At 51.9% G+C, this 23,640-nt stretch overlaps 2 protein-coding genes across 7 annotated transcripts in view; one reads left to right on the top strand and one right to left on the bottom strand.

Moving 5' to 3' along the window:
- ZDHHC9 (zDHHC palmitoyltransferase 9) overlaps nucleotides 1-8,412 on the top strand; it is a 39,151-nt gene extending 30,739 nt beyond the window's left edge. For 5 of the 6 annotated variants that reach the window (XM_073360630.1, XM_073360631.1, XM_073360632.1 and 2 more), the window contains 6 exons: nucleotides 2,337-2,474; nucleotides 2,631-2,679; nucleotides 2,962-3,064; nucleotides 3,650-3,753; nucleotides 4,399-4,597; nucleotides 5,816-8,412. In XM_073360630.1, the coding sequence (XP_073216731.1) occupies nucleotides 2,337-2,474; nucleotides 2,631-2,679; nucleotides 2,962-3,064; nucleotides 3,650-3,753; nucleotides 4,399-4,597; nucleotides 5,816-5,920 (698 nt within the window). In that variant the 3' untranslated portion in view covers nucleotides 5,921-8,412. The remainder of the gene's footprint in view (nucleotides 1-2,336; nucleotides 2,475-2,630; nucleotides 2,680-2,961; nucleotides 3,065-3,649; nucleotides 3,754-4,398; nucleotides 4,598-5,815) is intronic. The other variant, XM_073360634.2, reaches the window with a different exon arrangement.
- Nucleotides 8,413-8,971: 559 nt separating this feature from the next.
- SASH3 (SAM and SH3 domain containing 3) overlaps nucleotides 8,972-23,640 on the bottom strand; it is a 29,747-nt gene continuing 15,078 nt past the window's right edge. Inside the window, exons 4-8 of the mRNA XM_073360635.1 lie at nucleotides 23,449-23,590; nucleotides 21,293-21,456; nucleotides 19,366-19,572; nucleotides 11,742-11,892; nucleotides 8,972-11,102 (exon numbers count right to left, since the gene is read on the bottom strand). Of these exons, the coding sequence (XP_073216736.1) occupies nucleotides 10,924-11,102; nucleotides 11,742-11,892; nucleotides 19,366-19,572; nucleotides 21,293-21,456; nucleotides 23,449-23,590 (843 nt within the window). The 3' untranslated portion in view covers nucleotides 8,972-10,923. The remainder of the gene's footprint in view (nucleotides 11,103-11,741; nucleotides 11,893-19,365; nucleotides 19,573-21,292; nucleotides 21,457-23,448; nucleotides 23,591-23,640) is intronic.

Genomic DNA, 23,640 nt, shown 5'->3' with positions numbered 1-23,640 from the left:
CCATTGCTCCCCTTGGAAGGCTGTCGCAGAACTTCAGTCCTCTGATGGTTAGAAACCTTGGTCTTATTTCAAGCCTAAACTTGTTGATGACCAGTTTATATCCATTTGTTCTTGTGTCCATATTGGCACTTAACTTCTCTCCCTCCATGGTATTTATTCCTTTGATGTATTTGTAGAGAGCAATCATATCGCCCCTTGGCCTTCTTTTGGTTAGGCTAAACAAGCCAAGCTCTTTGTCTCCTCTCATAAGGTAGGTTCTCTATTCCTCAGATCATCTTGATAGCCCTTTTCTGAACTTGTTCCAGTTTGAATTAATCTTTCTTAATCATAGGATACCAGCACTGCACACACTGTTCCAGATGAGGTCTCACCAGTGCCTTGTATAACGTTACTAACACCTCCTTGTCTTCACTGGAAATACCTCAGCTGATGCATCCTAGGACTGCATTAGCCTTTTTCATGGCCACATCACACTGGCAACTCATAGTCATTCTGTGATCAATCAATGCACCATTTCTTTCTTCTCCTCCTCTGTCCCTTCCAACTGATAAGTCCCCAGTTTGTAGCAAAGAATCTTGTTCTTAGTCCCTAAGTGCATGCCCTTGTACTATTAAATTCCATCCCATTTCTATTACTCCAGTTTTCAAGGTCGTCCAAATCTTCTTGTGTGGTATTCTGGTCCTCCTCTCTATTAGCAACACCTCTCAACTTTGTGTCATCTGCAAATTTTATTAGCACACACCCACTTTTTGTGTGAAGGCCATTAATAAAAATGTTAAATACAATCGATTTGAAGACCAGTCCCTGAGGAACTCCAGTAGTAACCTCCCTCTGGCCTGACAGTTCACCTTTCAGTATGCAGTCTCCCCACTAACCAATTCCTTGTCCACATTTAAATTCTCATATTAATCCCCATCTTCTCCAATTTAACTAATTATTTCCATGTGGAACTGTATCAAATGCCTTACTGAAATCCAGGTGGATTTGATCGGCCTCAGATCCTACCCCATTTACACTGATGTTCACTGTTTGTTATCCAGTCACTGTTAACTTTTTTGGTGCAAATTGAAACAAAAAAGGCATTTAATGCTTAAGCCATTACTGTCTTTCTTTCCTCATTGAGTAATGGACCTACCCTGTCTTGGTCTTCCTCTTGCTTCTCACATATTTGTAAAATGTTTTCTTGTTACCTTTTGTGTCCCTACCTAGTTTTATCTTGTTTTTTGTCTTGGCCTTTCTAATTTTGACCCGACATGCTTTTTTTAATATTCATAATAATTTAATAATTTGACTTAGTTTCTACTTGTATCACTGTTTTTTGGGTTCGAAGATCTCCTGGTTAAGCCAAAGTCATCCCCTACATATTTCCCATCTTTCCTATGCATTGAGATGGTTTGCTCTTGTGCCCTTAATAATGACTCTTTAAAATGAAGCGGATGTTCTCTTGGGGGAAGAAATAGTATGTGATCATGGAATTAAAGACTGTCATAATATGTGGCATACAGGAGGCAAATTAAGGTTGCATGGGAAAGCTTAATTCTGGCATTTCCTATCTTTTGAGTGTTTGACTTTGCAACCTTAATAACATTCTTCTAAAGTTGTGTGTGTGTGTAATTAATAAATATATCCTCCACCTTTATCTGCAACAGCTGTGAGCTGCATACTGTGGGAAGCTAAGAGGATGAAGGGGAGCAGTTGCTGATTTTTGTAACTGAAATAGACATTAGGTTAATGGGGCTGAGTGGGTTATATCTAATACCAGAAACAAATAGCAGTGCACTCTGGGAGCAGGAACAGCAGTGCTCGGTATACTTCCCATAGAGCTGAATACCCCACTAGAAGTGACCTCAGTGCTTCAGGAGCACTCTGCTCAATGGAGGAGCTTTGCTAGCCCCTTTGCCTGGTTCTGTAGGAGGATGGGGTCTCTACCTGGGGACACGCTCAGGCCCACGTATCAACCATGCTCTCTGTCTTTGTGGTAGATGGAGGGGGTCCTCAAACTCTTCAGTTGTGGCATGGGGTGTTGGTCTGGAAAAGGCCAGGTATCTCCACGCTAGAGGCCTTCCTCTTCCAGGGCTGCAGCATGGTGGAGTGTTTCCTGTGCAGAGGAGCAGGGTAGGAAGTGTTCTTCCCACAAGATCCTTCCCCCTGGAGACTTAGCCTGGTACAATCTGGGAGCGCTTTCTGCTGATGGAGGCACAGGAAATGGAAGCCCCTTGCCTTGGGCTTGGGCTAGGGCTTCCCCAGCTGTGCTGGTGGGATGTGTTGGCAGGGCTTGGGTGCCCCGCCTCGCCCCACACTGCAGGTGTGCTGACGTCCTTCTCTTGCTCCCCCAGAGCGCTTTGACCATCACTGCCCCTGGGTTGGGAACTGCGTGGGGAAGAGGAACTACCGCTACTTCTACCTCTTCATCCTCTCGCTCTCACTCCTCACCATCTACATATTCACCTTCAACATCGTCTACGTGGCGCTCAGTGAGTCCTGCCGGTGGGGGGAACAGCATGGGGAGCTGTGCTGTCGGGGTGGGGGTTGGGTCAAGATCAGCACAGAAATCAATAGATTGGAGGAGGCACGAGACCTGTCTTCTTGGACAGCGCTGTACATTAACCTCTCTCATTTGTGTTGCCCAGAGTCCCTGAAGATTGGCTTCCTGAACACGTTGAAAGAGACCCCTGGAACATATCTTTCCCCGCCGCATGGAGCATACCTGCCTTTCCGACCCCTCTGCCCTGGTGGGGGAGGGAGGTGTGTGACTTGTGTGTAGCGTCTCCCCACAGGCTTTCTGGAGGCTTTCTTTTTAATTGGGGGGTGGGAGTGGCTATAGGCTGTGGGGCGATGGGAGAGGAGACGGTCCATGTGTTTAGGGGGAGCAGAGGGGAGCGACACAGAGTGTCATGAAGCAGGGTCAGTGGAAGATAGGTGCTGTGCCATGGGGTTCTGAATCCTTAACCAGCTGCTCACGGTCCTGGAGGTGCTTATCTGTTTCTTCACCCTCTGGTCAGTGGTGGGGTTAACCGGATTCCACACCTTCTTGGTGGCTCTGAACCAGACGACCAACGAAGACGTGAGTGATGTTCCCCACTCTCTCCTATCTGTGTGCTTGCCTCTCCCCAGCTCCTCTTCAGAGCCATCTCCTCCCCGCCCCCCACTTCTCATCAGTTCATCACTGGGTGAATTCCCCTCACACACAGCAAGGCCAAACCCCAGGCACAGGCTGGGGTGGAGGGAGGGCATACATCCAGGGCAGCACACGGGTTCAATGCTGCCACAGGCCCCAGAAATGCAATTTAGGTCAACCTAAGCTTATTCTGAGGCCTCCTTAGGCCTGCTGCTCAAGAATGGGGAGGGCCCAAATCCCCTCTCTTCAGCCCCTGCCCAGCCAGTGGATGCACAAGGAGTCTGGGACCCCACTTTCAGTCCCCAGGGGGCTAGGTTCGTGCTAGGTCTGATGGTCTCCATGTGTCAGCAATGGAAATAACAGGGTCCAAGCCCTGCTCTGAGAGGCAGCCAGAGCCCATGCGGTGTGTAACCATGATGAGGGGCACCTGTGCAGTGCCCCAGTGCATCAGTCAGTGGAGCTGAATGCTCGAGAGCCGTGATCTTGCAGGGAGCTCATACCCAGTGTCTTTGGGGTATTCTCTGCTTGCAGATTAAGGGGGCGTGGACTGGGAAGAACCGGGTGCAGAATCCCTATAGCCATGGGAACATTGTGAAGAACTGCTGTGAAGTGCTGTGTGGGCCGCTGCCCCCCAGGTAAGAGCTGGGGAGCAATTGCAGGCTTGCATGGCACTTGGGGCTGGAGGGGCACTGGGTCACAGATGCAGGTGTCTGTGGCATAAGCCCTTGCCTTGCCAGCCCATTACACAGTGGGGGGCTGTTCAGCCATGCATGGCTTCCTCTGGGGGAAAGGGGAGTGGTGTCTGTACTCAAAACCTGAGGGAGAGGGGGCCTTCTGTATGTGCTTGTAGCGAGGCAAGCTTGTGCTGCCCTTCATCCTTCCTTAGCCAAGGGGCAGCTCCTCTCCCTAGGGGCTTCGGCCTGGCAAGAGACTTTGTCCCGGGGAACTGGCCTTTGCTCCTGGCCTCCCAGCCTTACCTCGAGGTTTCAGGCCTTTGCTCAGGAGTTCGGTGCACTGTCTCACATGGGGCTCTGGTGCTGACCGGGGAGCAGAGGAGCTTCTGTTTCTGTGAGCCATGCAGCCAGAACAGACACGTGCCTGTGGCGTTTGCCGCATTAGTGCCCCTCCCCTGGCAGTCGCCTTGTTCCTGTCCTCGCAGCAGGGATTGCCTTGGGCGAGGCCGGGCTGTGCTCTCAGGCCCTCCCCCGCCACCCCCTCCCCAGGCCTGCCTCGGGTGAGGGAGGGCTGTGCCCTCAGCCTCCCCACTCTGTTCCTTGCAGTGTGCTGGACAGACGGGGCATCTTGCAGCAGGAGGAGAGCGGTGCGCAGGGGGACAGCAGCACGCGGGGGCCCAGCACTCAGGAGCCCGGCGCACTGGAGAAGAGCAGCACTCAGGAGCCCGGTGCTGCTCAGGTGCTCAGTGCGCAGGCAGTGGGCAGCACTCGGGAGGGCAGCAGCAGCCCCACGCGTCAAAGTGCAGTAAGTGACCCTCTTCCCCATGCAGCCAGATGCCCTGTACTCCGCTCCGGCTGGTGATGGTAGCCATAAGCTCCAGCTCTAGTCAGGAGGACAGACAGGGGCTGAGAACAACCTGCAATAGGGAGAGTGAGGCAGTTGTCCTTGGAGTAATGCTAGGTCCTGAGCTGAGGGATCTCCTGGAAGGAGTCTTGCTGCAGAGATGATGCTGGCAAGGGGATGTCCATGAGTGGGGGAGAGCAGGGCAGCTGCAAAGCATCTTCCAAGCAGCTGGGCTCCTTTGCACTCTCTTGTGGCACCCTGAAGGCAGGTGTGGTCAGCTGGGGGCTATCATCCTGGGAATCACCGCCTGCCAGTGTTGGCAGTAGCTGGCCCAGGTCCGGGCGCTCACTGCAGTAGGAGGAAGCCGTGGTGAGTGAGCAGGGGGCCCAGAAGCCTGGGCCCCGGCCTGATTTATCACTCGCTGTGGAGCCCTTTTTCCTCCCCATGTTTCCATCTCTGGGTGAGGGTGTTACGGCAGCACCTGTTTCTGCAGGGCAGCTCTATCTCTTGGAAGCCTGAATAATCCACTTGTTCCCGGTTCCCTGGGCCCCTTTCCCCCTCTCTGATCTGGCTCCTCCACTCGCCCTACAGCAGCACTCGGTGGTGCCAAACCTGAACTGGGAGTGTAACCTCATGAGAGAGAACAGTGGCCGAGGGGGCTGCTGGGCTCGTTGGAAGGAGGGGGGTAGGCAGGGGCAAATAGAGAGTTCCCTCTTCCACTCTTCACCCGGCCCCTCTAACCTTGGCCTGCAGGTGAAGAAAGGCAAGCAGGAGCCTGAAGCCATTGCTGGCCATGGCGGAAGCAGCAGGGAGAGAGAAGAGGTGTTGAAGCTATAGGACAATGTTGGGACAGGAACAAATAGGGATAAATTGTCCTTGAACAAACTGAGTTTAACAAGCAGAGGAAGGAGGCTCTGCAACAGTCTCTCAGTAGGAGCAGTGGGGCAAACAGCCTAGCCTGATAAATCAAATAGGATTACATGACAGGATGGCCTGCAATTGCTGGGACTGAACTGAGTGATGCAGGAGGGCCCTTCCCGTCCCCTGTTCCCATCCCTGCTTGACCTCAATGGGCGGGGTTGTCGAAGGCAGACTGCTATTGCCTGTGGTTTTGGAGGGAAAGACACACTGTGGGTTTGGGAGTGTCTGCTCCATCCCATTACTCTCTCCTCTTCCCAGGTCCCCATGCTGCCGCTGAGCCCTACTGGGATGCCAGAGGAGACTCAACCTTCTGCTGTGGAGCTCCCAGCACAGACCCGGGACGATGGGCCAACTGAGCACTAACCTCTGCTCAAAAGGAGAACATTGTTTGTTCTGTCCAATCAATGCCAGAAGTGATTGCCAGGCGGAGAAGGCCGGCTGGCTGGCAGGCAAGCAGACCACCCCTCACTGAGGGGAGCAGATGGGCTGGCTGGCAGGCAATTCCTCATGGCCATTTTGCTTTAGTCTTTATTCACCTTGATTGTGGACAGGAGTGCGCCTGGCCCAGGTCATTGCCAATGGATTCAAAGAGTGAGCAGAGCATGTCAGTCATTGGTACAGACCTTTACCCTTGCAGCTGGTCTCGGAACAGGCTGAAGTAGGACTTCTCACTCTGCAGTTGGTCCTTAGTGCTAAATGCTAGCCTGGCCATGGCCCTCTCTTTCTGCCCCAGCAGTCATCTCTGACGTCGGCAGCTGCCCTGCAGTGGAGTGGCAGGATTGAGGAATCATGATGGGAAGGTGACTGTGACCATGGCAGTGTTCGTCTCTCTCCCTCCCCCTTCTCCCTCCGTCTCTGGCATTATTTTATTGTGTAAGGTGGTGGGGTGGCCAGGAAATACTGTCTTGGTGCCAACAGGGCCAGAAACACCTGGGCAGGCAATCCACCTGGAGATGGTTTTCTGTAGCTTCCTTCCCAAACTTCCCCATTAGTGACTAGCAGGCATTAGAGGTCCTTGAACAATCATGGAGTGGGCAGCCTCCTTTGCCCTTTGGGGAGTGCACCTTTCACTGCAGGAGTGTCAGGGGAGAGCAATGCCGGGGCAGAGCTCGCTACTCTCTGGACCCTGCACCAGCTGCAGAGCAGTTGCACCAGGGAATCACGAGGGAAGAGCCCTCTTGGGTCATTTGCACTCTGTTCCTGGGGCCAGGGCAGGATTTGTTCCCTAGTGCCTTGTCAACTCTTGTGTTTGCTGCCCCAGGCAGTGGGGCTTCCACCCCTTGGCTGGGGAGGCTGTGCCCCCATTGAAGTAAATGGTGAAAAGCTCTTTCCCTCTCTCTGCCCCGGTTGGCTCTGAACTCCCTTTGTCAGGAGGAGCCTAGGCCTCAATGCAGCATTCCAGGGCCCCCACGTGCTTTTCCACCTGGAGCAGCTCTGGCTGCAAAGGGTTCCGCCAGCTGGGGCAGGGGACAGGCGGGCCTTTCACGGGGGCTGTTGCCTTGGGAGAAGGAACTCTATGGAGTCTGACTCCTTTCTCCTCCTGTCTGCATGAGCGAGGCTCCTGGGGGCTCCCAGTCTCAGCTTGAGGGCTGCTGTGAGGCAGCTTAGCCATCTCCTTTGTGCCATCTTCCCTCCCGTCTGCCACCAAGAGATGTTGGGTGTGGCTAAAAGGAGGAGCCCTTCTGTGGCACCCCCCATGCGTCCCTGGGGGAGGGGTGTCCCCTTCCCGTCTGTCTGTTGTAATTCTCAGTCTCTGCTTAGGGGAAATGCCTGATTCTGCTCAAGAGGGCACTCTTATTCTCTTATTCCGCGCCACTTGTGGTATGTCCTAGGGTGAGACCCTGGCGTGGAGGGAGGGAGGAATTGGGGTCACTGAGGCGTCTGACCTGCTTCCCCCCAAGCTTGAGGCAGGAGCCCCCCCATCTTGACCCACATTTACTGGCCTGTTATTAACTAGTTCTCAGAACGGTCTGTCTCAGCTGGCATTGGAGGTGATCCTAGCATGAGAGACCTGCACTGTGCCCTGTCTCCCAGCACTCCCCGTACAGCAGGTGTATGCTGAGAGTCCTGAAGGGCAGTGCTCTGCAGAATAGAGGGGAGGTTGGAGCTGCCCTACCTCTCTGGCTTGAGGGCAGCACTGTTGAGAACTGGGGGCAGGATCCTTCCTGTTCCTCCCTTGGCTGTGTGGCCTGGCTTCTTGTCCCATTCAGCCTTAAAGCTCCCACTCTATGCTGGCTTGATGCAAGTGGGATGGCCAGGGTAGAAGGCACAGAGGCATTCCCACTTACCCCCCCATCTCTATAGTTGAGCACAGTTCAAAATTGCTGCCTCCCTTAGCTCCAGCTGGAGTGTGTTGTCCCCTTGAGAACTGTCCCCTCTTCCCCTGCTGGGAGAGCACAGAGGAGGAGCCTTGAGTCTGGCTGGCCCCTCTGAGTTCACCCACCCTGTGCCAGGTTCTGGGCTCTCCACATCCCTCCCCACGGAAGCCTTAGTCCTGTGGGTGGGACTTGTCCCGGCTGCATAGGCTCAGCGCTCTGCCACTCCAGTGGTGCTCCACTCCCTGCCCATGCTAGTGCCCCCTGCCTGCTGGGGACTGTGTTGGAGGCTACAGCCAAACTTTTCCACCTGCCCCCAACATGCTACCGACCAAATCTCAAACTTGTTGCAAAAAATGTATTTTTGTTTTTACTAATCTATTTTCTGATGTACTGTGTCAAACTCTGCCTACTGGAGGGGCCCTCTGGTACCTCTTGCACGGTGGCTCCTTGTCTGATCCGTTAAGTTTCTCAATGAAGGAAGTTTTTTTTGTTTTTTGGATTTTTTAAACAAATGAAGGAATCCTAATCAGTTCGAAAGCCTCTGAACTGTGGTCTCTTCCTGTGTATGTCTGTCAACTCTCTTTCCTGAGGCATCCCTTACTCCGGAGAGCCAGAGGGACTGGGCCCTGTTTGTAAAGAACCATATTTTCAGATTTTACTCAGTGTGTTTTAATGTCACTGGGGCAGCTCCGCACCCTTGTGGGGAGCTCTTGGCAATACGTGGCTGAAGGGAAAGTCAACTGGTTGGGTGAGCTTGTGGGGTGGGGATTGAGAATGATCTTGTGCTAGCTGCACACGGTGGGATTGTGGGGGAGAAAATGGAGCAGGTTTAAAAAAAAAAACCTGTTCTGAAGAGAGGAAGAACAAAGGCTCCTGGACCTGCTGTAGAAGTGGGGAGCCCTTTTGCCAAGAAAATCTTGCATGCTGGGGGATAGGAGGGAGGCAGCATCCTCTCCACCTGGGGTCTGTCTTCCAACTGGCTGAAGCACAAGGAAAAATGGCCTTGTACTAACTTCCCCCTGAGAGAGGGGAGATCCCAAGGGTCCCAAGCCCTTTCACTAAGCCTGTGGTGCAGGCAGGAGGCCAACACACAGAGTTGCAAGTTAGAGCATGTTTTATTGGGGTCAAGCACAAGGGAGTGAATTCAACACCCAAACCTACATTACTGCAACAGAAAGGCAGAGATTTTATGGGCACAGGAGTCCTGGAATTCAGGGCTAAGCTTGCCACAGACATGGTGCCAAAGGTGACTCTGCTGTAAGCAGATGTATCTCCCATCAGCATTAGTGGGTGTTGTAGCCTTTTACTCCAGGACTGGAATTGGCCCATTTCCCAGTCACTCAGCATATTCTGTGGGTAACAGCATATGGGTGCAGCTCCAGTGCAAGACTATTTCCTGCCCTTTTAACATAAGCTAACCGAAGAACTCTTGGTGCAGCCACATTGTGCCAAAGCTGGTCCAGCCCTTTTGCCCTGGGACAAGCCCCAATAGAACCCAACCTGCTTGCTGTCTAAAGCTAGGTGGGCTCTTGCTGCTCTTAATGCAGCACCCTCTTGCATCCATCAGCTGCATCCGTAATCGACGTGCCCCAACGCTGCAGTGTTAGTCTGTCAGGGACAGCCCTGAACAGGGGTGTGAGCTCTGTAGGGAACACATGAATTCACATTGGGGGTGCCCCCATTCTCTGTTGCACAGGGGGCTCTTGAGCAGTTGTGGGCCCGGGGACTAAGCACCAAGGATCACTTCAAACAAACCAAGTCAGTATCGGCTTCCTCGGTGCACACGCAGTGTGTGCCTTCCCAAGGCAGCTGTTCCAATGCACAGCGCCCGCTGCAAAGCGAGGACTCTGCCCACACGAAGGCAGAATGGCCACACACTGGGGAATGTTGCGAGCACAATGCAGGGCCTTTCCAACACAAGGTGCTGTCTTTCCTACCAGCTTCCCAAACAAGTCTCTGCTGGCCTGAGCCAGGTTGGCCTCAGTGGGCATGTGTGGCAGGCTGGAGCGATGGCCTGGTCTGTTGCTGTAGTGAGCTGGCCCGCGCCTTTGGCTGGGGGAGCTGCTGCAGCCTGGCCGTATTTCTAATAACTCAATGTCCTGTGACGAGGAATGGCAAAGCCCCTGGAGCCAAACCCTCTGCTTTCTGGCCAAGCTGGTCGCCACATGGCTAGGCTCTGCCTTGCAAGGGACTCGCCCCTTTCTGAGGAATGCCAGCTTGGGAGGCTACAGACTTCGGCTCCCAGCGCTTGCTGAGTCTTGATGGCGAGGATCCTGTGTGGCACCCATCGCCCTGCTCTGCTGTCTGTCCCCCTCCACCACCCTGAGAGTTGCATTAGAAACACAATGGTCTCACTTCTTGTTCAGTTCCCGGTCCCTCACCCTGTTAGCACCAGCTCCTAGGTTACCTGTAGCCTCCCTTGCAAAGAGCCTTTGATGCCAGGGAGCTTCAGCTGAAAGTGGGCATCTCCCATTGCATAGCCTCAGACACCCTCTTGGATAAACTGTGTGGCTTTGCATTGCCCAGGAGCTTCCTGGATCCTTCCCATTCGAAGGGTGTCCTGCTGACTGAGGCCTCGGCCATTTGGTAAGGCCAGGCAGAGGGTGTGAGCAGACCACAGTGGGTGCCAGGCAGAGGGGCAGGAAAACACCTGTTCATGGCTAATGCACAGGCTCTGAGGCTGGAGTTTCTAACGGAGATGCTGGAGGCTGAGCTATTTGCAGAAGCAGATCCTTTGTCTTTGATAGGAGTGCAGAGAGGGGTCCCGTGCAGCTCCCAAAGGGGAGATGTATCCTGGGGTGGGGACCTAGGCAGCTGCCCCATGGAACCATAAAACAGCCCCAGTGTCTTCCCCTGCAGGGCTCACATGAGTGTTCCCAGCATGGGGGTGGTCATCTGTGGTCCAGGAATCTCCCCAGATGTTGGTCAGGGTAGAGTGTGCCCCTGGGGTGTCATGTCCTGTCCTCCCTGCTCTGCAGGCTCAGTCCCTGATGTGGTGTAGTGCTGGGAGGACAGTGCTGGGGCAGGGAGGGGGCAGGCTCAGGAGGACTATTCTAGAGAGAGGGTCTGAAGTTGCTCCTCTGTGCTGTTCAGCTCCATCTCATCCCGGCCACTCTCCAGTGTCTCAGATCCTTCGAAGCAGCCCGAGTCGCGGGGAATGTCCCCTTTGGGGTCTGAGGTGGAAGGTTGCGGCTCCGAGCTCTCTCCTTCCTCAGCCTCACTGGCCGCTGCAGGGGGGAGAGAAGCCAAAGCGTTAGAGGCTAAAGGGCATGGGCTGCTTCCCAGGGAGCTCTGAGCAGGGCCCAGCCTGCCCTTGGCTGGGCCAAGCTGGGGGTGGGAGGGTGAGGCTGCTCCCTGCATGCTTAGGGGCTGTGCAGAGGCATTCTGGGTAATGAGATATGACTTGCTCTAAATCTAGCCAGCTGCACTGGGTGAGGCCCCCTGGCTTATTCTGTCACTTGTGCTGCTTCTCCCCCAGGTGCACAGAGCAGCTTGCAGCTAGGATGTCTCCTGGTGGCTCGCCCTTGCTTGGCACTGGGGTGGCTCCTTGGCAGAGCAGTTGCCATGTGGGATGTAATTTGAACACTGGCTGTGGTAAAATGCAGGGCACTCCTGGCTCTGGCTGCCAGCTGGGGCCCTGTAGGGGAAGTCTGTCCTAGTGGCTAAGAGTCAGTGGATACAGCCCGCCTGCAAACTCCTCTGCTTCCCATGTCCTTGAACGGTGGATGTCTGTGCCAATAGCAGCAGGTGGATTCCAGGGAAGGGCCAGACCTGGCCTGGAGCTTACTGGCTGTTATAGAGCAACTGCCCAGAGGGGAGAGGTCTCTGGGTGCAGGAAGGTAGCAGAGCGGGTGTTTGCCTCTTACCGTCATAGTCCAGCAGCAGGTCAGCAGCTGTGAGCAACTTGGCACGATGCTGGGGGTCCATGATGTTTAGCTCATTCAGGTGGGTCTCCCGCAGCTCCTTGAAGTCATCCAGGGTCTGGTAGCCATTCAGTAGCAAGGTGGAGATGTGCTCCTGGGGACAGAGACAATCAACCTCACACAACAGCTAAGCCTGTAGAGCGTATATCCTTGGAGACACTCATCTAGCCTTTGTATCCCTCAGCTGAGAGCTTCACCCTGGGCAGACTTGGACTACAGAATCTCAACTTTCATTTAAAAACCCTGTTCCTAGCACATGAGGTTGCAAAAATCCCTGTGCAAAGAGGAACAGTGTGACCACTGCAGTGAGATCTGCCAGCTGGGTATTGAATGGCCCTCTTACTCCAAGGGCCAATGCTAGTCTTATCATGGCCTTTAACCCTTGTCAGTATTAACTATTTTGTTGTCAATTTGATTAACAGGAACAGATGTAGGTTCCAAGGCCAGAGGGGCCCACTGTGATTGTCATAAACATACAGCTAAGGGTAGCATAAAATCCCTCCTTTACCTGAAAGGGGGTAAGAAGCTCAAATCACCTGGTTGGCACCTGACCAAAAGGACCAATAAGAAAAGAAGATACTTTCAAATCTGGGGGGGGGGCGAGGTTTTGTTTGTGCTCTCTTTGTTGTTCCCCCTCGGAACAAAGAGAGAGACCAAGCAGGTAACCCAGCTCCTACTGAAATGATACATCTAAAATTACAGAAATTGTAAGTAATAGCAAGGAAATCTTTTGTTTTAGCTTGTGAATTTTTCCTATGCTAAGAGGGAGGTTTATTCCTGTTCTTGTAACTTTGAAGTTGAGCCTAGAGGGGAATCCTCTGTGTTTTAAATCTTTTTATTATCCTGTAAAATTACTTTCCATCCTGATTTTACAGAGGTGCTTCTTTTACTTTTTTCTTTATAATAAAGTTCTTCTTTTAAGAACCTGATTGGTTTTTAGTGTCCTAAAAACCCAAGGGTCTGGTCTGTGCTCACTTTGTTAACCTATTGGTTGGTATATTATTCTCAAGCCTCCCCAGGAAAGGGGGTGAAGGGGCTCGGGGGGATATTTTGGGGAAATAGGAACTCCAAGTGGCCCTTTTCCTGACTCTTTGTCTAAATCACTTGGTGGTGGCAGCAATATCGTCCAAGGACAAGGAAAGGATTTGTGCCTTGGGGAAGTTTTTAACCTAAGCTGGTAGAATTAAGCTTAGGGGGTCTTTCATGTGGGTCCCCACGTCTGTACCCCAGAGTTCAGAGTGGGGAGGGAACCCTGACAGTGATCATCTAGTCTGTCTTCCTGTACAGCACAGACCAGAGAACTGCCCCAGAATAATTCCTAGGGCAGATCTTTTAGAAAAACATCCAGTCTTGATTTAAAAATGGTCAATGATGGAGAATCCACCATGACCCTTGCTACATTGTTCCAATGGTTAATTACTCTCACAGTTAAAATTTACAACTTATTTCTAGCTTGAATTTGTTTAGCTTCAACTTCCAGCCATTGGATCATTTTAGACCTTTCTCTGTAAGACTGAAGAGCCCATTATTAAAGATTTGTTCCCCATGTAGATACTCAGACTGGGATCAAGTTACTCCTTAACCGTCTCTTTGTTAAGCTAAACAGATGGAGCTCTCTGAATCTGTGACTCTAAGGCAGGTTTTCTAAGCTTTTAGGGTATGTCTACACTGCAATAAAATACCCCATGGCACTGAATCCCAGAGCCCGGCTCAATTGATTCGGGTGCACAGGGCTAAAAATAGCAGAGTAGACTTGGGAGGTGAAGAGGCATCTACATTCCTCTTTTTAGCCCCACAGCCCCAGTCAATTGGCCGGGCTCTGAGACGTGGTGCCATGGGTCTTTTAGCACAGTGTAGCTATATCCTTAGTCATTCTTGTGGCTCTTCTCTAAACCTTCTCCAGTTTTCCAACATCCTTCCTGAACTGAGGACACTAAAACTGCACACAGGATTCTAGCAGCGGTCGCACTAGTGCCAAATACAGAGGAAAAATCACCTCTCTGCTCCTACTTGAGATTCCCTGTTCATACATCCCAAGATCACATTCGCTCCTTTGGCCACAGCATCATCATGGGAGCTTGTGTTTAGCTGATTAGCTGCCACAACTCCAAATCTCCTTCAGAATTCATGCTTCCCAGGCCAGAGTCCCCCATCCGGTAAATATGGCCAACACACTCTGTTCCCAGATGAATATAACACGTATTGTTTGCTTGTGCGCAGTTTACCAAGCAATTCAGGTCACTCTGAATCAGTGACCCTTCCTCTTCATTATTTACTACTACCCCTATTTTTGTGTCATCTGCAAACTTTTTCAGTGATTTTTATACTTTTTTTCCATGTCATTGATAAAAAGGTCAGATAGGAAACACACCTGCTCAATGACGATTCCCTGTTTACAGTTACATTTTGAGGCCTATCAGTTAGACAATTTTTAATCCATTTAATGTGTGCCATGTTAATTTGATGATATTCTAGGGCTTTTTTTAAATAAAAATGTGTGGTACCAAGTCAAATCCCTTACAGAAGTCTATTACATCAACACTACAAGTTTGTTGATCAAGATAATAATCTCATCAAAAAAAGATATCAAGTTAGTTTGACAGGATCTATTTTCCATAAAGCCATGTTGATTTGCATTACCCTACTTTAAATTTCTATTAATCAAGTCCTGTATCAGCCACTCCATTATCTTGGTGGGATCGATGTCAGGCTGACAGGCCTATAATTACCCAGGTCATTCCATTTTCCCTTTTTAAAAATTGGAACATTAGCTTTCTTCCAGTCTTCTAGAACTTTCCCAGTGCTCTAAGACTTATTACAATCAACATTAACATCCAGTGAGCTCCGCAGCCAGTTATTTTAAAACTCTTGGATGCAAGTTATCTGTACGTGCTGATTTAAAAATGTCTGACTTTAATAGCTTCTATTTAATATCCTCCAGAGATACTACTGAAATGGAAAGAGTGCTATTGTCATAATATGATGAGACTATATCATTATTTTTCCTTAGATAATGAAACCTTTTGCCTTTTATACATTATTATTGATAATTCTACCATTTCCCTCTAGTATGGACCAATACTATTATCGGGATTCTTTTTGTTCCTAATGTATTTGAAAAATTCCTTATTGTCCTTAATTCTGAAGGCAATTGAGTTCACCTTGTGTCCCTTTGCTTCCCTTATCAGTTTTCTACAACACGTAACTTCTTATTTAAATTCATTTCTATCAACTTCCCCTTTCTTCCATTAGTTATATATTATAGATCAAGCTGATGTGTTTATTCCACAATCCCAACTGCCTCCCATTCTTTCTCAGGTGCCAGAATTTCCAGCTGTCTCTGCCTGGCTACCCAAACCTCCAGCTACCTCCTAGCAGTTTCTACTGCATTGTTACTCACTATCAATATAATTGCTGGTGGCAGCTTTAGAGCTGAAAATGTGGGGGCAGGTGAAAATTGAATTTAATCTAAAAACTAAATAAACTACTTAATCAGTTAATGCAGAGATGAGGCTGCCTAGTGTCCCCCGCAGTATATCAAGAATGGTTAAATTGAAACCTCTATAAACCAGCAAATGAAGAGTTAAGGTAACACAAACTTAAACCTCTGAAAATCAGGAAATACAAAGTTAAAGGTACACCGCCCCCCATCCCAGGCCACCTTAACTCTGCCCCCTGGAGCTGGCAATATCCACTGGGGAGGGTTTAGTAATGGGGCATGTGTGATGATAATAATGAGGAACAAATGATTAAGCAGACGTGCCATAGTTTGTGTTGTGGTCTATAGATAAGAACTGCAGCATTCTGACGCCTTGCACTGCAGCTTCATTCCCCGTGTTCGCTGTGGCTGCACTGAATGGTGCAGGGATCCTATGGAGCAGGTTGGCAGAGCTGTCACTGGTATGAGAGATGAACGAGGCTGGGGCTGGTGTCAGTACCGCTGCTTGAGCCCTGCCTCCCTCCCTGGGCGGGGCTGGCATACCCGCTTGCCCACCCTGTTCCTGCGCACCCCGCTTTTGCCAAAAAAAGTCAGGGTGGCCGGGACAGGGCTTAAAAAAAGAGACTGTCCCAGCCAAAACAGGACGTAATCTCCATGCTGGATTTTAGCACTGAGAGGGAAGAAAACAAAGTAAGAAGGGATACAGCCGTGGGTAGGAGAATGGCCATAAGGAGGAAGGGCAGTGTGGATACCAGTCTAGTAGGTGATACTGGTGATAGAATGTCTGTGTGTAAATCGAGTGAAGAATGTGAGCGAGGCCAAACAGCAAAATGAAGATGTTTGTACCCCAGTGCGAGGAGCCTCGGTAACAAAATGGAGGAACTCGAGCTACTGGTGCAGGAAGTGAAACCAGGTATTCTAGGGAGAACAGAAGCATGGTGGAGTAGTCGTCATGACTGGAGTTCAGGTGTGGAAGGGGATGTGCTGTTTAGGAAAGACAGAAATGAAGGCAAAGGTGGCGGAGTAGCACTGTATATCAATGATGAGGTAGACTGTAAAGAAATAAGAGGCGATGGAATGGATAAGACCGAGTCCGTCTGGGCAAAAATCACAATGGGGAAGAAAACTACTAGAGCCTCCCCTGGGATAGTGCTTGGGGTGAGCTGTAGACCACCGGGATCTGATTTGGGTATGGATAGAGCCCTCTTTAATGTGTTTAATGAAGTAAATACTAATGGGAACTGCGTGATCATGGGAGACTTTAACTTCCCAGATATAAACTGGAGGACAAGTGCTAGTAATAATAATAGGGCTCAGATTTTCCTAGATGCAATAGCTGATGGATTCCTTCATCAAGTAGTTGCTGAACGGACTAGAGAGGATGCCATTTGAGATTTGGTTTTGGTGAATAGTGAGGACCTCATAGAAGAAATAGTTGTAGGTGACAACCTTGGTTCAAGTGATCATGAGCTAATTCAGTTCAAACTGAACGGAAGGATTAACAAAAATAAATCGGTGACTAGAGTTTTTGATTTCAAAAGGGCTGACTTTCAAAAAGTAAGGAAATTAATTAGGGAAGTGGATTGGACTGAAGAACTTATGGATCTAAAGGCAGAGGAGGCCTGGGATTACTTCAAGTCAAAGCTGCAGAAGCTATCGGAAGCCTGCATCCCAAGAAAGGGGAAAAATCTCATAGGCAGGAGTTGTAGACCAAGCTGGCTGAGCAAGCATCTCAGAGAGGTGATTAAGAAAAAGCAGAAAGCCTACAGGGAGTGGAAGATGGGAGGAATCAGCAAGGAAAGCTACCTTATTGAGGTCAGAACATGCAGGGGTAAAGTGAGAAAGGCTAAAAGTCAAGTAGAATTGGACCTTGCAAAGGGAATTAAAACCAATAGTAAAAGGTTCTACAGCCATATAAATAAGAAGAAAACAAAGAAAGAAGAAGTGGGACCACTAAACACTGAGGATGGAGTGGAGGTTAAGGATAATCTCGGCATGGCCCAATATCTAAACAAATACTTTGCCTCAGTCTTTAATGAGGATCTTAGGGATAATAGTAGCATGACAAATAGGAATGAGGATATGGAGGTAGATATTACCATATCTGAGGTAGAAGCGAAACTCTAACAGCTTAATGGGACTAAATCGGGGGGCCCAGATAATCTTCATCCAAGAATATTAAAGGAATTGGCACATGAAATTGCAAGCCCATTAGCAAGAATTTTTAATGAATCTGTAAACTCAGGGGTTGTACTGTATGACTAGAGAATTGCTAACATAGTTCCTATTTTTAAGAAAGGGGGAAAAAAGTGATCCGGGTAACTACAGGCCTGTTAGTTTGACATCTGTAGTATGCAAGGTCTTGGAAAAAAATTTGAAGGAAAAAGTAGTTAAGGACATTGAGGTCAATGATAAATGGGACAAAATATAACATGGTTTTACAAAAGGTAGATATTGTGCCAAACCAACCTGATCTCCTTTGAGAAGGTAACAGAATTTTTAGACAAAGGAAAGGCAGTGGATCTAACTTACCTAGATTTCAGTAAGGCGTTTGATATGGTGCCACATGGGGAATTAGTTAAATTGGAAAGATGGGGATCAATATGAAAATTGAAAGGTGGATAAGGAATTGGTTAAAGGGGAGACTACAGCGGGTCATACTGAAAGATGAACTGTCAGGCGGGAGGGAGGTTACCAGTGGAGTTCCTCAGGGATCGGTTTTGGGACCAATCTTATTTAATCTTTTTATTACTGACCTCAGCACAAAAAGTGGGAGCATGCTAATAAAGTTTGCGGATGATACAGAGCTGGGAGGTATTGCCAATTTAGAGAAGGACCGGGATATCCTACAAAAGGATCTGGATGACCTTGTAAACTGGAGTAATAGTAATAGGATGAAATTTAATAGTGAGAAGTGTAAGGTTATGCATTTAGGGATTAATAACAAGAATTTTAGTTCTAAGCTGGGGACGCATCAATTAGAAGTAATGGAGGAGGAGAAGGACCTTGGAGTATTGGTTGACCACAGGATGACTATGAGCCGCCAATATGATATGGCCGTGAAAAAAGCTAATGCGGTCTTGGGATGCATCAGGCAAGGTATTTCCAGTAGAGATAAAGAGGTTTTAGTACCATTATACAAGGCACTGGTGAGACCTCACCTGGAATACTGTGTGCAGTTCTGGTCTCCCATGTTTAAGAAGGATGAATTCAAACTGGAACAGGTACAGAGAAGGGCTACTAGGATGATCCGAGGAATGGAAAACTTGTCTTATGAAAGGAGACTCAAGGATCTTGGCTTGTTTAGCCTAACCAAAGAAGGCTGAGGGGAGATATGATTGCTCTCTATAAATATATCAGAGGGATAAATACCAGAGAAGGAGAGGAATTATTTAAGCTCCGTACCAATGTGGACACAAGAACAAATGGATATAAACCGGCCATCAGGAAGTTTAGACTTGAAATTAGAGGAAGGTTTCTAACCATCAGAGGAGTGAAGTTCTGGAATAGCCTTCCAAGGGAAGCAGTGGGGGCAAAAGACCTATCTGGCTTCAAGATTAAACTCTATAAGTTTATGGAGGAGATGGTATGATGGAATAACATGATTTTGGCAATTAATTGATCTTTAACTATTCATGGTAAATAGGCCCAATGGCCTGTGATGGGATGTTAGATGGGGTGGGATCTGAGTTACTACAGAGAATTCTTTCCTGGGTATCTGGCTGGTGAATCTTGCCCACATGCTCAGGGTTCAGCTGATTGCCATATTTGGGGTCAGGAAGGAATTTTCCTCCAGGGCAGATTGGAAGAGGCCCTGGGGGTTTTTCGCCTTCCTCTGTAGCATGGGGCATGGGTCACTTGCTGGAGGATTCTCTGCACCTTAAAGTCTTTAAACCATGATTTGAGGACTTCAATAGCTCAGACATAGGTGAGAGGTTTATTGCAGGAGTGGGTGGGAGAGATTCTGTGGCCTGCATTATGCAGGAGGTCAGACTAGATGATCATAACGGTTCCTTCTGACCTTAATATCTATGAGTCTGTCTATGAGTATGGTCACCCTACCGCTGGTGTCTGTCTGTGCAGGTCGCCTGTCCTCCCCTTCCCCAGAGCCCGTGGCCAGGCTCTCACCTCCAGGTTTATGCGCTCCAGCAGCTCGTGTAAGGTCTTGGGCTTGGGCCGCTTGCTCTTGCTCTGCCCCCGGCTTTTGCGAGCTGGCATTGGCTCTTCGGGGATGATGTCCACGTAGATGAACTTGAAGGAGCCCACTCTGTTGTTTAGCACCCCCGTCCAGGTACCCACGGGGGGCTTCTCTATGATCCCGATGATGTCCCCTTTCTGGGCCAGACACAAAGAGGAATCCCTTTGAGAATCTCTACCCCTGGCAGGTGGGACAGGGCTGCGCTTGTCCCACCTGCGCTGTTGTTGCTGGGTCTGTGCCCACGGGCTCCCCTAGCAGTGGCACTGGTAGGAGCTGGGTGGGGCCTGGCCCCCCACAGGACAGCTGATGTGCTGCGGGGGACAGCCAGGCAAAGGCACTGGCATTTGTTCCCTGGAGCCCGTCTGTAGCCATTCCCATGGTTGGGGGTGGGTGTCGTCCTCTCTCGTACCCCTGCAGTGAGGAAGGCGAGGGCTGGGGCTGCCTTTGCCAAGCTTTTTTGCCCCACATTTTCCCTACTGGCACCCGCTGGGTCAGCTCCTCTAGTGCTGGTTGGGGCTCAGCCAGGTGCTGGCGTTTTAGTACCCTACCAGCCAGCTGCTCAGGGGGGTGGGAGCGCCAGGGGAGACCTGAGGAGCTAAGCCAGTGGGAGCACACAGCAGAGACTGAAGCAGAAGAGCCTTGCTGAGGCCCAGTATCTGTGGGTGGGAGGTGGCTCTAAGCCTCCTCTCTGCCTTTGGGAGTGAGAGGCTGGTTTGGGGCTGCTTGCCCTGATGCCAAGGCTGCAGTGTTCCCAAGAGTCCATTCAGCACCCTGGACTAGACTGGCCTAGGAACTGGGAGCCCCTGGTTCAATTCCCTGATCTGCCATAGAGGCCCTGTGTGACCTTGGACAGGCCCATTAGCCTCTCTGGGCTTTGATCCCCCCATGTACACTGGGGCTATGGCCCTGCTGCCTGGAGGGTGGGAGGAGAAACCCATGAGGCCTAAACCCATGATGCTCAGGTGCTGTGATGAAGGGGGGCAGAGTAAGGTGTGCCCCTGACCCAGCCCCTCCCCCCTTATTCTGGGCACTGGGAGGACGGGGAGAGGCTAGGGTAATTTCAGCAGCTCTGTGTGCCTGGGGAGCCAGCTGTTCTCTGACTCCGTTGTGCTGCAGGATTGATATAGCGGGGCCTGGCTGCAGGGCACAGGGCTGGGTGCTGGGGCTGCTGGCCCCAGTCTACAAGGCTGAGCTTTCTATAGCCTGTTAGCCAGTGGGGGTGGCTGGTGGGGCTCTGGGCTGGTGGGGGCAGCAGAGCCAGCACCAGAGCCAGCCTCCCAGCAGTGGAGTTCTGCTCTGCCCAGGGAGCTGCCAGGAGGGGCCTGCCACGGGGCACAGCCTGGGCTTGTGCCTTTGTGATGGCTACAGTGGGCCTGGGGGGTGATCCTGCTTGCTGCAATGCAGGCCCCAGTGAGGCTGGAGAGGGCTCTCCTAGCAGCTGGGCCTGTCCAGCCCCTGAGCCATGGGGTGTCTATGCACTGGGCCAGGCCCCGGAGAGCAGCTGAGCCGGGAAGGGGGTGTTAGTCCCAGTTCACGCCGCCTGGCGCCTTGTGGCATGACCTACACCTGTGCAGCATGGGAGTCATGTCTCGCGGGAATGACACACGAAGCACTGCCAAAGGAGTCTTGGGCCCTTCCTGTACTCTGTTTCCATTTGCACCAGGAGAATGGGCAGCTATGGTAAAGGCCCAGCCCCCACCCACTCAGCTGAGCTGCCAGCAAAGCCAGCAGCTCATCCAGCTGAGCCGGGGCAGAGCTGAGGCCAAGTGCGTGTGGACCCGGTGGTGTGTGTTCAGTAATAGATCGTTCTCTCTGCACCCGCCTTCCTCCTGCCCCAGCCGGTCGGGCCTTACTCACCCGCAGCTTCAACGAGTCCCTGTCGTAGGGGCTGGGTGTGAAGTCGGTATGGACCCGGGCTCTCCCGCAGAAAGGGCCACTGTAGGGCAGGCTGGGCTCCTCCAGCCTCATGCTGTCGCGGTTGCTGCCTGTGGTGCAGGGGCTGGTGCAGCCCAATTCACTTCCTGCAGCAGGGGCAAGATGTCAGCCTCTCCTGCTGTGCCAGCCAGGCCAGGGGTTTTGCTTCCCTTTCCTGAGAGCTGGCCCCACCCAAGGGCAGCCTGTGACTAGGTAAGTGACTGTGCCTCTGTCCTTTGCACTGGGCTGAGGAGTTTGTTTCCGCTGCGCCTGCCACAACCCTCCAGCTGCCAACGAGCAAGAGCCCCAGTGACACGTGTGAGATCCGCACCTAACACAGGCTCAGGGGTGCCCCTCCCCCACGGTGGGCAGAGCTGGTTCCCCCTGCTCCGCAAGGGACCGTCACCGCCGGGGCACTGCTGCTGCCTGTTCTCTGCACTGTGAAGGAACACGCAGCTACTTCTCGCCACACCGGGTCAGGAGGCAGGACGAGGCTGCTGAGGGCCTGAGGTGAGGTTCTGCTGCCCGACATCTCCCCCACAACCCCATGAACAGTGTGTAGGGCACGGAGGGTTGCCAACTTTCTAATCACACAAAACCGAACACCCTGCCCCTTCTCTGAAGCCCCGCCCCTTCTCCGAGGCCCCACCCCCCGCTAGCTCCATCCCCCTCCTTCCGTCGCTCGCTCTTCCCCACCCTCACTCACTTTCACCAGGCTGGGGTAGGGGGTTGAGGTGCAGGATGGGGTAAGGGCTTTGAGCTGGGGGTGGGCTCTGGGGTGGGGCTAGGGATGAAGGGTTTGGGGTGGGGGAGGGGGCTCCAGGCTGGGGCAGGGGGTTGGGGTGGGGGTGAGGGCTTTGCCTGGAGGTGGGGCCGGGGATGAGGGGTTTGGGGTGTGGGAGGGGGCTCCAGGCTGGGCCAGGGGTTTGGAATGCGGAGGAGGGTGAGGGCTCCAGCTGGGGATGTGGGCTCTGGGGTGGGGTGGGGTGGGGGATGAGGGGTTTGGAGTGTGGGAGGGGACTCTGGGCTGGGGCAGGGGGTTGGGGTACAGGAAGGGATGCGGGATCCCGGCAGCGCTTACTGCGGCTCTGAGGAAATGCTCACCAGGTCCCTGCAGCCTCTAGGCGCATGGGCAGCCAGACTGCTTTGCCTTCGCTCCTGCAGGCGCCATCCCCCACAGCTCCAACTGGAGCCACAAGAGTCCCTTTTCAACCAGACGTTCTGGTTGAAACCAGACACCTGGCAACCCAAAGGGCATGTACACGCGCTGCATTTACAAACCCCTGCCACCAAGTCTGTGCCCAGCTCTGTACACAGCTCTAAGGCCACCTGTGTGCATGGACGGGTGCCGGCTGCAGCCAGGGCGCTGCAGTCTGGGGGTAGTGAGGGAGCCGCAAGGTCTAAATGCGAGCCTGAGCGCGTGGCTCTGAGCCTGGTTACAGCAGGTTAAACGCATGGGAGATGCACTCTGTCCAGATGAACTGAGCCAGCCCCGAGCCCCTGCAGCCATGGTAGTGTGAAGGTGGCTTCTCCCACCTTCGCCTAGGGCAGCTCCCTGGCCAGGGCTCTGCCACAACGAGGCTGAGGCCAAAGTGTGGCAGAGGTGCTGGCAATCACTGAAGCCCTGTCGGCCCTTGTGCCGCACTGTCCCTGGAGCAGGCAGCATGTAGCGTGACCAGACAGCAAAATGTGAAAAATCGGGACAGAGGGTGAGGGGTAATAGGAGCCTATATAAGAAAAAGACCCAAAAATCGGGACTGTCCCTATAAAATCAGGACATCTGGTCATCCTAGCAGCAGGGGCCTGGGGCTGCCCTCTGAGCTGGCAGGGAAAGGGGGGAAGAACAGTCAAGAGGATTCACCCCTTCTGGGTTGGGAGCACAGTCAAGTGGCAACGCCAGAGGGTGACAGGGTGCTGTGTCCATGTGGGCTAGGCTGAGACTGCTCCAGCCTCTGCCCTTCCTGCTGGGGGTGGGCCCTCTCCTGTCTCCAGAGGTGCCTGGAGAGAGCTGGCCCTGGGAGGGGAGCTGGGAGGATGGTGGCATGTGAAAATGCCCCTCCCCGCCCGCTCCCACTGAGCAGCACGGCCCCTGCGCTCACCACTGGATGTCTGGCGGCTGAGCGGCGTGTGCACGTCCTCTTCCAGCTCCACGTACGACAAGGGCATCTTCTCGAGGCTTGGCTCCTCCAGGCTGCTGTCCAGAAACATGGGGGACATGGACCCCTCCTCCCCCACTTCTCCCTGCAGGCAGAGGCCAAGGCAATTAGTGCAGGCTGGGGCAGAGGGGCTGC

This window comes from Lepidochelys kempii, chromosome 9, assembly GCF_965140285.1.
Source record: "Lepidochelys kempii isolate rLepKem1 chromosome 9, rLepKem1.hap1, whole genome shotgun sequence".
NCBI classification, from domain to species: Eukaryota; Metazoa; Chordata; order Testudines; family Cheloniidae; genus Lepidochelys; species Lepidochelys kempii.
Note: the sequence above shows the minus strand (reverse complement) of the source record. Positions and strands in the feature narration are given on the sequence as shown.